The following is a 15,653-nucleotide window of genomic DNA, read 5'->3' on the forward strand; positions in this document are numbered from 1 at the left end:
CAATCTGGAAACCACATAGTTGTTCCAGCTGGGAGGCTGGCTCTGGCTGTTGCTGTCCCAAGCCTGTGGCTCTGCCAGCAGCTGAGGCACTTATTCAGCATCCTAGAATTTCACATGGCACATTTACAGGAAGGAGCAGCAGAGTAATCGTGAGTTAATATGGTCCCATGTTTTTTTATTACTCTCAGAGTATTAAATTGATAGCCTGGTACCAAAGGCCAGAAGTGTCACCTCTCAACAAGATGAAATCTATGTAGCCTGCGGACAGGGGAAAGCTGCAAGATTTATAAAGGCATCCATAAAATTAACATTTGGATGAGCATGTTGGAGAACAGAGACCATGAACTGCAGCAGCAGCAGGCTAGCAAGTACCTGCACCCCTGTACTTAGAGCCCAGCAGACACCGTTGACTGGTGCAGCCTCCTGCACGGATGCCTGGCTGAGCAGGGCCTCAGAGCTGCTCTACTGCCAGGAAGGTACTGCCAGGGAGCTTGCGGGAGATGGTGGCATTTTGGTAGTGACATGGGCAGGAACAGGCCATATCCCAGATCTCTTTGGAGGATCACTCCCTGGCCTCAGTGGTGGAAGCATCTCTCCTTGGTTTGGCTTAGAACAGCAAGATGGCTCAGACCCTCTCTCCACCCTCAGTCTGTGCTGTCTGAGCAAGCACCAGATCTGGCAAGGCAATGGGACCTGGGGAACATGCTTTTTCACAAATCACAGATCAGGGAGCCTAAGATATGTACTGTTGTGCCAGGAGCCATGAAACGGTGATCCCAGGCACACCCCATTGCCCCAGAGAGGCCACGAGCCCCTGAGAAGACCTTGCCTCTCGCTGTCCCAGGACTCCATCTCACCATCCAGGTGCCCGAGGGCTGTCCCTCAGCACAGCAGACACCGAACACCCTGGCAGCTTTCAGAATGCACAGGGAGGTGACTACACCTGTGTGTACATCACAGTGCAGGCACAGGGCAAAGGGACTGCTGACACATGGGCCCATTCAATGTTCCGTTACCACTGCTTGTAGAGTCAGGGTCTTGGCACCTCTGGGCCTCTGGCCTTCCTCTGCACAGTGAGGGCAATACCATGGCCCTACCACAAAACCAGGGACACCACAGACCTGCTGGGATAGCATGGTGCTCAGGGCCACGCACTTACACAACCTGGCTGATCCTGCACTGCACGGCACACACCACGGCATGCCGTAACTGTGTGCACACTCAGCCATGTGCTGGCGCACTGCGCTGCAGGCTCACACACCTGGCATGCTGTCTCGACACCCAGTGCACACGGAGCCATTACCACTGCTGCCTGCAGCACGACTGCTTTGCAATTAAAGGAACGAAATGTTTATACAGGAATAAACCTGTGTTAATGAGGTGAATCCTGCTCCCGCCCCGACAGGCTCTGAAACAAGGCCAGGAACCTGGGGGAAGGGAGAAGGTTCAAACGTGTGCTGCTTCCAGTCAGCAGCTAGGCCTAGGAAGGGCAGTGGGGAGGGAGCTGGCTGGTTGTGCGCCCGAGTCACCAGTTCTTTGATTTCCCTGCCTGGTTTCCCCCACACAGCATTAGCAGGAGAGACCAGACCATCGTCAGGCTGGCTGAGGAGATGTTTGAGTTCTTTCCTTCCCTGGGAAGGAGACTGTACCTGGCTCAAAGATTTAGGAAGAGCACAAGCAATGTGGACAGCGATGCTGCCGCAGAGTGGGGACACACTGTTTTGGGCCCTCTTCCACCTCAACAGCCTGTCCAAAAATGTATTTTGCTGAACCTAGCAGCAGGGGCTATGCAGGAGGAAATCCCTGTGCAGGTCATCCTCTCTCTCCTCTATTCCTCACAAACACCACACTAATCCCTGTCGCCTGCCTACATGGGAAACCACGGACACAGAATCCAGTTAGCTTGAAATCCTGCTCTGGCTCCCGCACAGCATCTCCCTCTGACAGAGCTGTGGAGCTGCAGAGATAAACAGTGCATTAGGGCTCCAGTGGGGTCTGGCAGGCAAGGCTGGCTTTGGAGCTGCAGCACCAGCCCCGCGAGGCACCCGTGCGCCCTGCCCAGGCCTCTCTCTCCACCTCTGCCTCATACAAACTCTTCCTCCTTGCTTGTCCTGCACACCACTCCCTCAGCTGAGCCTGGCTGTGCAAGGGGAAAGCTGAGCACTGGGGCTAGAGCCAGCCGGTCTCCAGGCTGCCTTACCTACCACAAGGCCTTCACTCTTCGCAGGGGGACAAAAACCTCTTAGGGCTGAGTGGCATCAGTCTCTTGGCTACTGGGGGTAGCCAAGGTGGCATGAAGTGTAGTGCCAGGGCTCACCTCCTCACCACGGCAACCCCCCAGGTCATCTCTGTGCCCAGAGGTCCCTTCAGCACCAGCATGACGCATGTAACCCTCAGCTCCCTTGTCCCTCCTCTAGCAAGGACTGGCCCTGTGCAGCTGGCTCTCCAGAATGACCTGGGGGACAAAGCAGGTCCCAGCCCGATAGAGACAGCGGGGAAAGGGACCGAAACAGGTAATCCTCCCCTGGTCAAGGTCAACACAGCCTCTAGGAATGGCCAAGCAGAGTACAAGGCGTAACTGTTGCTGGCTGTGCCTGTAGCAACAAGTCTCTTGTGCCTGATGCTACCACAGCCATGCCTGCTGTACTCACACTCTTCCTCACACCCACAGTAAATTACCTGCTTTGCATTTTGCAGCAGCAACTTAACAATATTAATTCATTGCATTCTGTCTTTAACAAACACTATTATCATATCACCAGCCAGGATTATGCAAATCCCGCGAAAGGAATTATTTCTTTCCCCAAAGTCACCTTGATTTACCAGTTTTAGCCCAAAATGAAACAGAAGTCACTTTGGATAAACTGTTAAATACGTGGCAATACCCAGAGGGCTGTGATGGCCCCATAAGGCAAAATACACACCCAGGCCAGGCACAGCTGTGCCCAGCACGGTGACCCTTCATATCCACAGGCAACACAGGGGCAGCTCTGTGCTGGCCCCCACCATGACCACTCCCGTATCAGAGTGCAGGTGGGCCTGGACCCTGAGGAACTGGGCCCTGGACCAAGACCTGGGGAAACAACCCCCTTGCAAAATAACTCCTGGGATAACTCCATAGCTTCATTCCCCAGGCACAAGGCCACAGGGCAGGTCTGAGGCTGTGCAGAAGCATGCAGGGCTGGAAACAAGGAAACTTTACAAAACTGCACTAAGGATTGCTCTGTGGCTGTCACTGGTCTGCCCCCATCCCTGTCCCTGCTTTCCAGGCCACCACTTCAGATTGAGCCTGTGGCACACATAACAAACCGCTGTGTATTCCTACGCAAGTGTGTATGCTGCTAGGGATCAATGAACAAATCTCCATCCCACTCCAGGAATTAGCTCTTTAACGGGGTCCTCAAATAACATAATGCCTTTGTCCACAATTTCCTTTGCGGCAGAGATAAAGGCTCGCCGCCCCTCTGATGCGGCTAGACCCAGCTGCAGCTGCCCCTCGGCACGTAAGGAAGCTCTTGTATGATTAAAGGCAACCTTTTTTCCCATTATTTGACAGCAACTTGAGTCAGTCCTTCAGCAGAGGTCTAGAACAGCACCCTAGTAAGAAGGGAGAACGTCTACTCTTTTGCAGGGCATACAGCAAGCCTCTGCAACCTGAGCATGGCCTGTTCGTGCAAGAGGAACCAGGCCCTTGGCTACAGCTTTGCCCTGATGGCCAGCAATTACTTCATGCGTTCCAGCTCAGTGCAGAGGGGCTATTCTGAAAGAGAATTCTGCTTCAGATTCCATTAACCATGGATGGTTAAGAACAGCAAAAAACCTCCCCAATTAGTCCTAAATATTTTTTATTTTAAAATTCTATATTTTTATTTTCACACTGTCAGATGAAGAATCAAGGGCAGCAACCATGCACTGGAGCAGCAGCTTGACTGCAGGCTGGCGCACTGAGGCTGTACGCTCAGCACCTCTTGTGGCTATGGCTCACATGTAACTCTAACAGAGACGGGAAATTCCTCCAGAAAACCCCATACTGTGACAGAGACAAAGATGAAATCAGGAGCTAGCAACCTGTAGTAAAATACAGCTCAGTAAAATAGGATTATTCTAAAACCAAACTCTGGAAACAAAAACCTTAAGAGAAATCCCTGACACTGTGCCTGCACACCCACAGCCAGCACACCCACACCCCTGGCCGGGGTCCGCAGTCCGCACAGTGAGAAAGCGTTCAGTTGTCATTCAGCCTAACCCGCTCTGGGCCTGGGGAGCGGCCAACTGCCCAGGCTCAGTGGGAACACCTGGGGCAAATGCCGCGCTGGCTGGCTGGTGCTTCTGGTGCGGGCTGTTTTCAAGACCCAGGGTTCAAGCTGCTCCTTATCTCATAGGGAGTCATCCTCTTTCCTGCTCTGATTTGTTCAACGTAGTCTCTCCTTGATTTGTTCCAGTTACTCTCATCTTCCCCTCTGCCTCCCCTCCACCCCACCCCTAGCTCCCCATCACCAGCTCTCATTTCCAGTTGTGCCTGAAGCTTTCTGATCATTTCACACCTTCACTCATGCTGCCCTAAATTGGGCTCTGCCAGGCCATCACTGTCCTCACAATGTCAGAGGGAAGCTTGGAAAGACTCCATCCTCCTGGCCCTGAGAATCCAAAGGTTGAATCTTCCCAGAAGTAGTCAGTCCTGCCCACCTTCCAGCTGGGACAGCCCCTCTCCAGAGACACGCACGCTCTCGGAGCCAGCCCCTGCTCTGCTGAGGATGGGGATAAGGGAGGCCAGAGGCTGGGAAGGCAGGTGCAAAGCTACAGCACAGGACGAATGCAATGGCAGAGACAGAAACAGGAAAGCAATTCAATTTTCAGAGGCTATCCCACCAATTCAGCTCAGAGAGACGATAAGAAACCCATTTCCAGCAATAGGCACCCTAATCCTCTGCCATCCTGCATTTCCATTTCTGAGAGGCGCTGTTTCCAACAGGGAGGCATTTTCCCATCTAGGTTTGCTAGAAGGCACAGCAATGGATTAAATACCATTTTTTCCAGCACTGTTTAACTCTTTCTGTGCCTACTCCTGCCACATACAGAAGCTCTGGAGGCACAGGGCAGCAGAATGACTGCTGCACTGTGCCCTGGAACATGACAACAGACCTGGGGGCCTCTCACAGGTTCTTCCCAGTGGCTGCCAGCCTGAAGACAGGGAAGAGGGGAAAAACTGAAATGCACTGGCAGTGCAGGCAGAGCAGCTTACATCAGGAATTCGTTATCACTCAAGGCAGGACTCCGAGACTCAACTGAGGGACAAAAGTCATGCAGTGAAGCTTACATCCAGTGTTAAAACCATTAGACAGGTCCAAAGTGCTGCAAGACTGACTTAAAACTACCTTTGCAAGAACACAGGCACATAAAGAAGGAAGCAAACCATACCAATTGCCCTAGCCGTGGCAGCCCACACAGCAGCTCCCTCCCCCATCCCAAACATCAGACATAGAACTCCCCAGAGGGCAGGAATGAAGCCTGAACGTTCTGATGTAGCCCCTCCAAACTCTTCCCTTGACCCCTGTTATGAACCGAACCAGGGAGTTTTGTTGGAAAGGTGATCCCCGGACATCTGTGGCCTCACAAATGGATAAGACCCCTGGTGCAAAGCTGGCGGGAGGGAGCACTAGTTGCTCCGTAGTCAGAGCTCTCCCACCCCTCTGCATGGCTCCAGCACCAACCACAACTGTCCATTCATCACCCACTAAACAAATGGAAATTTAAGGCCTCATGGCTCTAAACCACAGAAAACAACCCCCTGTGCATTTTAACGGTGCTGTAATGTATGGGATCAGAAATAATGACTGGCAGCAGAAAGGGGCTGGGCCCACTGCACAGAGCAGTGTGGATGCAGTGGAAGGCAGAGAGATGTATGGCTGACAGGAGAGTCTGGGAAAGCTCCCAGGATTGTTGTTGCATTGGGTTGGGCGAGCACCGCTATCTACAAAGACCAATTCCCTCCCACACCTTGCTACCCCAACCATTCAGAGTAGGATTTGTAGTAGACACATCCATGTGAGGAAGAACAGAGTCGAGCACTGTGCCAGCTATGCCTGTTCTCTGTGCTCCTGAGAGGCACATTGTTATGCTTCCCGTGGAGCCCTTGCTGGTGGTTTTGTAGATTCAAGGCACAAGCAAGAAATGCCAAAAATGCTTCATCCCTGGGGGAAGAGGAGCACCTGGTGGAAAGACAGAGAGTAAACATGCACATTACCACTCCTCCTCCATGTAATCTGCTTTCTGCAGTAATTGAAACCAGACTCTTTAACACAGGTGCCAATTACTGCCTGTTAAGGCAAGGAGCTCTGATAAAGCAATTACCCAGCTCTGCTAGGCTGGGAAGCACTAGATGAGATAGTACAGCTACTTACACTACTGCGGGGTCTTACAGGACAGCTCTGTGCACCAGCAAGCCCTCTTGCAGTGCTAAACAGGGCAAGTTCTTGCACTCATGCCTTCTAGCTGCATACCCCTTGCATCTTCACATGAGGAAACAATGTGCCCTTGCTGCAAAGAAGGTTAATGATGTCCTAGGGTGCATTAGGTAAAGTATTGCCAGCAGGTCAAGGGAGGAAGATCCCTCCCCTTTGTCCAGCACTGGTGAGGCCACACCTGGAGTTCCGTGCCCAGTGCCGGGCTCACCAGCACAAGGGAGACATGGACATACTGGAGAGAGGCCAGCAAAGGGCCAAGAAGATGATGAAGAGACTGAAGCACCTCACGTATGAGGAAAGGCTGGCAGAGCTGGGACTGTTCAGCCTACAGAGGACTTGGGGAGGATCTTATCCATGGATATAAATACTCAAAGGGAGGGTGAAAAGAGGACAAAGCCAGGCTCTTTTCAGGGTGCCCAGTGTCAGGACCAGAGGCAATGGGCATAAACGGAAACACAGGAGGTTCCCTCTGAACATCAGGAAACACTTTTTCACTGTGAGGGTGACTCAGCACTGGCACAGGATGCCTAGAGAGGCTGTGGAGTCTCCATCCTTGGAGATATTAAAAAAGCCATCTGGACAGGGTCCTAGGCAATCGGCTCTAGATGGCCCTGCTTGAGCAGGGGGTTAGAGAAGGTGATCTCCAGAGGTGCCTTCCAACATCAGCCATTCTGTGATTGTGATCTCTAACCATCCAGATACCTTGTTTTCTGTGCCTAGTTTCTCTGCCCTTCTTGGCTGGCTGCCTTTCTCCCCTCTTCTCTGCTCAAAGCCCTGCTTTGTTTGCCTTTCTGGGGCTGATGTGGCAGTGAGGAAGGTGGCTGATCCAGAAGAAGTGTTGCAACGATGGGAAGAAGACAATGGCAGGTGCAGTTCCCAGCAAAAACCTGCTGCTCCTTGGTCTTTTATGCTCCAGTAACTGCTTACCTGGAGGGACAGTGCCTTGGGAGAACCTCAGTCAGTGATGACAAGAGGGTTGACCTACCTGGGCCAGCATCAAGTAGATCAAGTAGAGGGGAAATTAGTCTTTTGTGGGACAAGGTCAAAGTCCTTTTAGCTCTACACAGAGCACCCTTTGCCTTCTGTACACTCTGTGCAGGGGATGTGCTGGTAGCAAGCCTGGAGACATGGATGGGGAACAATGAGTGGGAGCAGGCTGGCAAGGTTCCCGCCTGCATGATGCTGTGAGTCAGATATGGTGCCCACATCTCTAAAAGGATTTTGAAAAAATGGAGGATGTGCAGAATAATTATAAATGTGATTTGGAGGCTGGAGAAAACACTTGCCAGGGACAGAATTAAAGAGTTCAGTCTCTTATCTCACCAAAACGGAAGCCTGAGAGGTGATTTTATTATAAGCACTTCACAGAGAAAAAATACTTGGTGTGAAAGAACTCTTTAACTTTGTTAATAAAGGAGGCTGGAGCCTGCAGTCAAGCAAAGCGCAAATAGGAAACACGGCACTAGGCCATGCTACCTGAGAAGTGCCATCTGCTCTGCCTTCCCCTGTCTTCCACCTTGTCACGGAAGATACATCACCTGAGAGACACTGGGTTCATTACAAGCAAAACAGAATAATGGTGTTTCTTACTCTGAGTTACACAGGGGCTCTAGATAAACAAATGGTCACTTCAGGCCTTAAAAATGTATGAAACTGTGGGCACAAGCTAAAGACAGTACTGCATAAGGAGACATCCTTGACGGCTGCAAGAAACAGGGAGCTTCTCTGCATGATGTGCCCATGAGACTGGACTGCAGCAGGAACAACCCCAGGCATCACAGGTCTACAAGCAGCCACTGGTCTTACCTAGGGACAGAACCAGGAATGTCAGTGGCAGGCCCAGTTTGGGCCTGCCTCTGCCTAAGCCCACAACAGGCAGCACTACCTCATGGGATGGCTGCTGGCTTGGCCAGGGTCACCTCTGGCTGCAGCAATGCCTCCCCTTCCCTATGAGGCTGGTACAAGAAGAGATACTAAGAATATTCCCCCAAGCCCTCTCCCTGCACATGCTCTTTCCTCACTGCATTGTCCCCGCTGCCCGCACCGAAGTCTGTTGGACTGCCAGTGCATAATTGCTTCCCCTGGCCGCACCACTGGCTGGGGAGTGTAGCTGAAGCCCCTGATCCAAGTATGACTGGTAGAGTGAGGCTGCTGAATGAATCCGAGAGAACAGATGTACAGGAGTACCAGAGCTATAAGGAGAATCCAACCCCACTCTGCAGATGTGGGGTTCTGGTGCTGTGACCCGAGAGAGGCACCGGCAGGTTAAGTACAAGTGCCCAGGGAGAGCCAGAGCATGTGAGGAGAGCTTTAGCAGCATCAGAAGGAAGCCAAAGACCTGTGTCCCAGGGCAAAAAGCTATGCTGGGTTTGTAGGATTCATTCTCCCACAGGAAATTACTCTGGCAGAGAGTGTGCTGGGCAGGATCTCCACAGGATATGCAGAGGCCAAGAAGAGGTTCAGGACCTGCTGGGCGTAACCCAAAACCTGGGAATAGTCCCTGCCTGCAGAGCTTACTAGCAAGACTAGCCTGTGCCTGTCTCACAGTCTGGTCAACCAACCATCAGCCTTGCTAGTACAGTGACAGAGTAGTGCACTGTATGGTCCTGCAGCCAAGCCCTCCTGTTTCACTCCTAGCTCTAATGTCGCCAGCTCTAACTTAGCAAAAATTGCAAGTCAAATCCTCCCAAATTGCATGAAGTTTCTAAAACCATACCCGTTTTCTTTCCTCCCTAGGGAGCTTAGAGCCTTCAAGACCATCGGGATCTCCAGTCTCTGTTTTTCCCCACAACGTGGTCTCTAGAGCCCAGGATCTTCATTCCTGACCTACCTCAAAGCTGAGACTCTCTTTGGATACCAAACTCCAGCACCTGGGACTTGGATGGTATCACTGAAGATTCACGTGCAGGCTGCAGTTCCTGCCTTTGGGGCAAACAGCCCTGCAGTGTACGTGCCAAGGCAGTATGGCTTGTATTGGGGCACGCTAGGGCTCTGCCCAAGTTGCCTCCAGGAACATCCTTGGCTCTCCCAATCTTAATCTGAAAAGAACCTGGGCATCTTGGTAGATAGCACATTGCACACTGTGTGCACTGGCAGTAAAGGCAGCTAGCAGCATCCTACACTGTATTAGAGGAACACAGCCAGCAGACCAAGGGAAGTGACTATTGCTTTATACCAGTACTTGTTAGTCCCCATGAAGTAATACGGCATGCAGTTTCTGCCCCCATACAGGAAAGACATTGAGAAATTAGTGGGAGTTCAGTAAAGGACCACAAAAGTACTCAGGGCTTAAAGCACTTGTCCTCTAAGGAAAGGCAGGGGGAGGAAGGCTTCTTCAGCTTGGAGAAGAGATGGTTTCAGGGGAGCCTCAAAGCAATCTGTCAGTACCTACAAGGAAGTTATCTGAGAAGACAGAACCAGGCTCTTATCAGTGGTGCTCAGTGGGAGAGCGAGAGACAATGGGCATAACTATAAAGACATGTTCAAACTAGATAAGGAAAAATCTCTTCCTCGTGAGGACAGTCAAGCATTGAAGTGGGATTCCAGAGAGGCTATGCAGCCTCCCACCTTGGAGGTTTTCAAGATCTGCCTGGATGAAGCCCTGAGCAACCTGGTCTGATCTCATAGTTGACCCTGCCTGCATAGAGAACTGCAGAGGTCTCTTCCCACCTGAATTATCCTGTGATCTCTAACTCAACATAGGAGAGGAGAAAGTCTCTCTTATCTCCGAACTCACAGGGCAGGATGAGGCAAAATGTCAGCTACCTGCAGCAGCCACACAGTCTCTTTCCAGCACACACTTTGCTGCCTCCTCAGACCCTGCCATTCAGGACAACTGAACACTTACTTCCCCACTCCCATACCTTTCAGAGTCCAGAAAGCTCCTGCTTGGCCAAGGCTGATCCATCTCATCTTCTGACACAGAAGGAGAATTCAAGGCTGCATGCAAAGTGCTGTGCAACACACAGTCTCCAACACCTGGCACCGGCTCCATCTCATTCTCCTTGGGGAGAACATCTAGAAACAAAGCAGCAGCTCCACAGGTCAAGGGACATAACACCTTCCAGCTTCCGTTATACACTGAATTATGTCCCCACGGCAGGTGGGTCTCCCTTGTGCAGGGTAGTGGAGGAGGTGCTGAAACATGAAGTTAGAAGAATTACTAGGTTGAGACCATGAAAGTGGGCTCTTACCATGCTCATGACGATGGCTCCAATTAGTGTAATTACAGGGCTTGGCTCTGTCTTTCTGCTTGTGATTTTCATTAACAGTCGCATGGTCAATTCTGCTACTTTTCACTGGGCAAGTGGCCAGAAGCTGGCAGCAGCCTCTGCTCCTGGCAAGGTCCAGAGGAAGGGCAAGTACGGACAGCTCCCCTGGGAGGTCAGGCTAGCAACAAAGGCACAGCCAGGCATTCAGATGTCCTGGCAACAAGACAATCGTTTGGGACAAGGGAGGTGAGTGGCACAGCTACTTGTCCTGTTGGAAGAGCACACACTCTTCATAGGAAGCCTAACAGCACTCAGCAGAGCTGGTCCCTCAGCAGGAAATACCATGACAGACACCACCGCTCTCTTAAGTCACTTCCAGACACAGCTCAGTTTTGGCTGCATCACCTTTCCTAATGCAAAGCAAGACAAACAGTTCACCCCCCAAGACATGACTACCCAAGCAACTGCAGGACATAGAACCTTTCAGGTTAGCAAGACTCCAGAAAAGTGAGCCATTTCCAAGTACAGGGTGCAGACTAGGAGCAAAGGTCCTTTCAGCTTCCTTGGACTGCAGAGACTCAAGGCTTTGAACATCAAAACCTGCATACCCCAGTGACAAAAAAAAAAAAAAAAAAAAAAGCAAAAAAAAAAAAGCATCACTGCAGAAGCAGACAAATAGTTACGGGCAATTATTTGCCATTGTAAAGATGACAGATGCATATGAGCCCTTCACAGCCCCAGGCTGTGTTGTAACCAGCCTTCCAGCTGCTGCACCCCAAGCTCCCCTTTCCCCACCTCACTAGGCACCAACCACAAACCACGTAATAAAAACTACAGAGATATTCAGCTGAAACAAGAAATGAAGCACAGCTCAACGCAGTCCTACTGCTCGGCACCAGGCCGCGTGTCGTCGCTCTGCCTTGCTACTCCTGTGTGTTTTGGAGCCAGGCTGGTTTTCCCACAGTAAGCCTGCTGATGATACCTTGTTTGCCGGGCAAAGGACTGGGCAAGTGCAGAGAGGTTTGCAGGGACACTTTCTCCTTGCCCTCAGGATGCTTTCTGTATTGAAATTTCAGCAGGAAGTCAAGCATCTGTTCTTCAAATAAAGAGGTCTCCCAGGGGAATGCTTAGGGGGGCAAAATCAGCACATATGTGAACACCTGGTCTTATAGGCAAGAACAGAGTTTGCAGGAGTGCAGCACCTCTGAGATTCATTCAGCTCTGCTTCCGCTGGTTAATTAGTTCAAACAGTCACAGCTGTCTGTTTCCTGTGTATGGCTGTGTGTCAGTGTGTGCCTGTGGGCCCACGCAGACGGGGGAAGGCCTGCACAGTATGTTTTTGTGCTCTCCCCAGCAAAGGAGCTCTGGTATCTGTGCTGCTGCAGGCACATGCAGGTCTTCCCAACACTGCAGTGCTCAAGAGTGATTCCAGCATGTTCAGCCTTCACGATCTTCCTCTGAGGAAGAGGGGCAGAATCAAACTGTGCCACACAATGATTGACAGTACAGAAAGCTAGTTCTTCTGTCCTCTAAAGCAACCCCTGATGCAGGGCTCATCAGAAAACAGTCTGCACAACCAGTGAGCTTCTTCACTCCTCTCAGAAGACCACAGAGACCACACTGTGGCACAGACAAAGAGACCTCTTAAAGGCAGGAGACCTCACAGCCCTGTGAGAAGCTGGGACATCGAAAGTCAAGTGTTGGATAGATGAAGGGAGAGAGGAGTGGCAAAAACACGGATCCTGCGCACAAGCAGTCATAGCATAGTCAACTCTACCCCAGCGAGGTTCCTGCAGAGAGAACTGCACAGGGAAAAGTCATATAAAGATTGCAAAATAGCAATGCTTCCCCAGAAGGAGAGGATCTTGCAGATTATAGAGTCCTAGGCAGGAATCCTTGCAGGACCACCTTCAGTGAGTCCCAATCTGCCACTTTCCATTCTAGCACTGCAGACCCAGAAAAGCAACAGTAGTACTTCAGTATGAGCTGGTGTGTGCTGGTTACAGGAGTACCTGCGGAATATGCCCCACCATGAATCTCCTTGCACCACAAGATCTCTACGTGAATTTATGAGGCTGGAGGAGAGCTTCTTCCTCCACTGAATCTCAAGGAGAAATTAAGTATTAATTATCACCAAGCTCTGCATAAGGGCTTTTTAAATTCACAGGCAGGAATAGGACAGAGAGCCTCTTCCACTCCTATCTGGACACTAGAAGGAACTAGAATAGGATTCTTTCCAAGACAGATGAATGATACCCAGTCAGTCTCACAAGCAAACTGGACTGACTACCTGCACCATATGCTGTGGCAAAATCATGAAGCAGTAGACACTTTTATGTTCTTATTTCCAAGTGTCTCTTATCTTTACCTCTGAAAAAACCAAAATTTTACTGAACAAGGAAACACACATCTACCTAGCCTCACTGGAAGCAAGCAGCTGGCAACTTTCCAGAGAAGGGTGCAGAACTAATTGCTTGTCCCAAAAGCTGTTCTGAGCACAGTTCAATGGAGCGAACGACCGTGCCACATTTGTCATCAAGAAGTTGTGTCTAGATCAGAAATGCTAAGTGTGGACACCAGGTACTAGGGCATCCCCTCTGTCTTAAAGAGGAAACAGAACTGGAACCAATAGATTACACGGCTCTACAGTTCCCAAGTGTTTGCATTGGCACAATCAAATTTCATCTTCAGGCGCTGTATGTGGTGCAAATCCTGACGTGTGAACAAAGTTGCCTTTACCTTGGATTAACAAGGACCTGTACAGAAATCCCAGTCTGAGAGTTACACAGCAGAAGGATGCCCAAGGTTCAGTTCTGGAAAGTGGAAAGTGAAATACAAAGAGCAGCTGTGGTATTGCTAAATATGGATCATGTGCAGAAAGCATCACTGCCCCACATCAAGTACAGAGTATTTAGTGTTTGGGGCTTAGACCTCTCAGTAGGACAAACAGGATGAATACTGCTGGAAGTGTCACAAGTCCCAGCTATCGCAAAATTCAGCTAAGGACAGATCAAGCCATTCCCAGCTCCGGGCATCCTACTTGATGCACAAAATCCCTTGGTATGCCAGCCTTGCCTGGAACTGCTGGTTCAGTAGCTTTACGTGAGGTAGTTGCACCACCTGCTGTCTACTCCGAAGCAAGTTACCAGTGTCCATTAGAACATCATTAAAGATAATCATTATTAACAAAACTTTTCTTCTTCTGAACCAGCTGGAATAATCTCCCTAGGGAGGTAGCAGATTCCCTAACATTGGACATGTTTAAGATTCAGATGGACAGGGTGCTAGGCCATCTTGTCTAGACCATGCTTTTCCCAAAGGTTGGACCAGATGATCCTTGAAGTCCCTTCCAACCTGGAATTCTATTATTCTGCAATTGTTTTTTGTAGGACATGCTCTTGCTTAACATCATCAGGAAAGACTTCATATCTGAAAACTATGATGCAAGATCAAGAGGGACAGTCTAGTCAAAATGGTTCAAGTTCTCAAACAGAATATGAGAAGTTCACTTTAATATCCAGCTCCTTTCAGGACAAAGTTGCACTTTTATTGCTTTGGGAAGTGCTCTCAAGATATTTCCACCTCAAAAGTGAGCATCGAACAAAACTTTCAGAGAGGAGAGAATTCTGCCATGCAAAAAACCAGCCACCTGCCCAACACGACTTGTGGCTTAGCAAAAAGGAAGAAGACACACCTTAAATTCTGCACCATTCCCCTTTCCTGGATAAGGCGGCAGCACTAACTGATCCAATCCAATGGGGCAAAGAGGTAAGATTCCTACAAAAAGCCACAATACTAAAACTATTCTTGGTATACAGTGTCTCATTCATGCATGAAGGCAGACAAGTCAATATGCTCTCTTAGCTGGCACAAATATGACCGGTTGCAGGAAGATCTCCCTAGTCCTAGAGATCAAGGATCCTGTTCATGGGCAAGTATTTTGTGTGACATGCCTCAAAAATAATTAAGTGTGCACTAGCAAGGTCAGTGTGGTCTAAAAGGAAAGGTGTTCAGAAGACACATGACCTCTGCTTGATGAAACATAGGTGCATAACGTGCAGACAAAAGGAAATCAGAAAAAGTTTATTTAAAAACCAAGAAGTCCCCTCCTCAAATACCCACATACCTTCTGATAAGCTTATTGCTCAAGCTAGATCTCATGTGATACCGCTCTCTCTCCCTTTGGCCTGTAGGGCCAGACATACTCACGCATCCCTGTCCTTCCTCCAACCAACATCATTTGGCTAGGTTCAACTGGTCCCAAATAACAGCATTTAATTCTCTCCTTACTATGCACACAGAACACGGAGATCACCAGGCACAAAGGCTATTTCTCACTGGGACAAGTCTATATATTTATATACAGTCATCTGCTCCCACCAAGATGGGAGTTCCTACGTAGCAGAACCAAAAGTATGGGAAGGTATATCTACCTTCTCTTTTGAACTTAAAGCCTAAACAACACTAAAATCATCCCTGAACTAGTCAGCCTGCAGTCCAGACATCTCCATGCTCATTCTACAGCTCATGGTCTACAGTCTCAATATACAGCCTTCAGGATTCCCTAATAAGCTTTCTATAGCGTTTCCCAGTCTCACCACGCCGTTCTACTTCCACTGGAAGTCTTCCAAATTTGCTCTCTGTGAAAGGGATATTGCCCATTTCTTGTGCAGCATCTACAGATCCACACTGCAGTAGAACAGCAGGACTTCCTCGCCATGCCCTGGCTCTCCTTTGGGTGGTCACAGAGACTCCTGACCTTCCTCTCAGACAGCTGTTAGGCAGGTTTGGTAAGAACAGAGCAGGGGACTTCGTGCTTCATGTTCAGTCAGTGTTGTTGTCGGGTTTCAACATCCTCTTTCTCCTCCTCGCCATGTTCAGTGTGGCGCAGCAGCAACTCCACGTCAGGGTCAGAGCTGGCCTCTTTGTGCAGCTTCAGTGCTTTTTCGCCTGCATGCAGACAGCCCATTTAGAGACA

The 15,653-nt window shown here is 50.0% G+C and overlaps 1 protein-coding gene across 14 annotated transcripts in view; it reads right to left on the reverse strand.

The window, feature by feature from the left end:
- The window catches only part of SLC35H1 (solute carrier family 35 member H1), a 29,602-nt gene that overhangs the window by 9,602 nt on the left and 4,347 nt on the right, over nt 1–15,653 (reverse strand). For 9 of the 14 annotated variants that reach the window (XM_086760425.1, XM_086760414.1, XM_086760427.1 and 6 more), the window contains 2 exons: nt 10,328–10,601; nt 5,792–6,209 (listed from right to left, as the gene is read on the reverse strand). In XM_086760425.1, coding sequence (XP_086616551.1) covers nt 6,002–6,209; nt 10,328–10,601 — 482 coding nt within the window. In that variant the 3' untranslated portion in view covers nt 5,792–6,001. Of the gene's footprint in view, nt 1–5,791; nt 6,210–8,920; nt 9,852–10,327; nt 10,602–14,743; nt 15,626–15,653 lie in introns of those variants that run through there. The other 5 variants (XM_086760415.1, XM_086760416.1, XM_086760428.1 and 2 more) reach the window with 4 other exon arrangements.

The sequence above is a fragment of the Chlamydotis macqueenii genome, chromosome 16, assembly GCF_036417535.1.
Source record: "Chlamydotis macqueenii isolate bChlMac1 chromosome 16, bChlMac1.mat, whole genome shotgun sequence".
NCBI classification, from domain to species: domain Eukaryota; kingdom Metazoa; phylum Chordata; class Aves; order Otidiformes; family Otididae; genus Chlamydotis; species Chlamydotis macqueenii.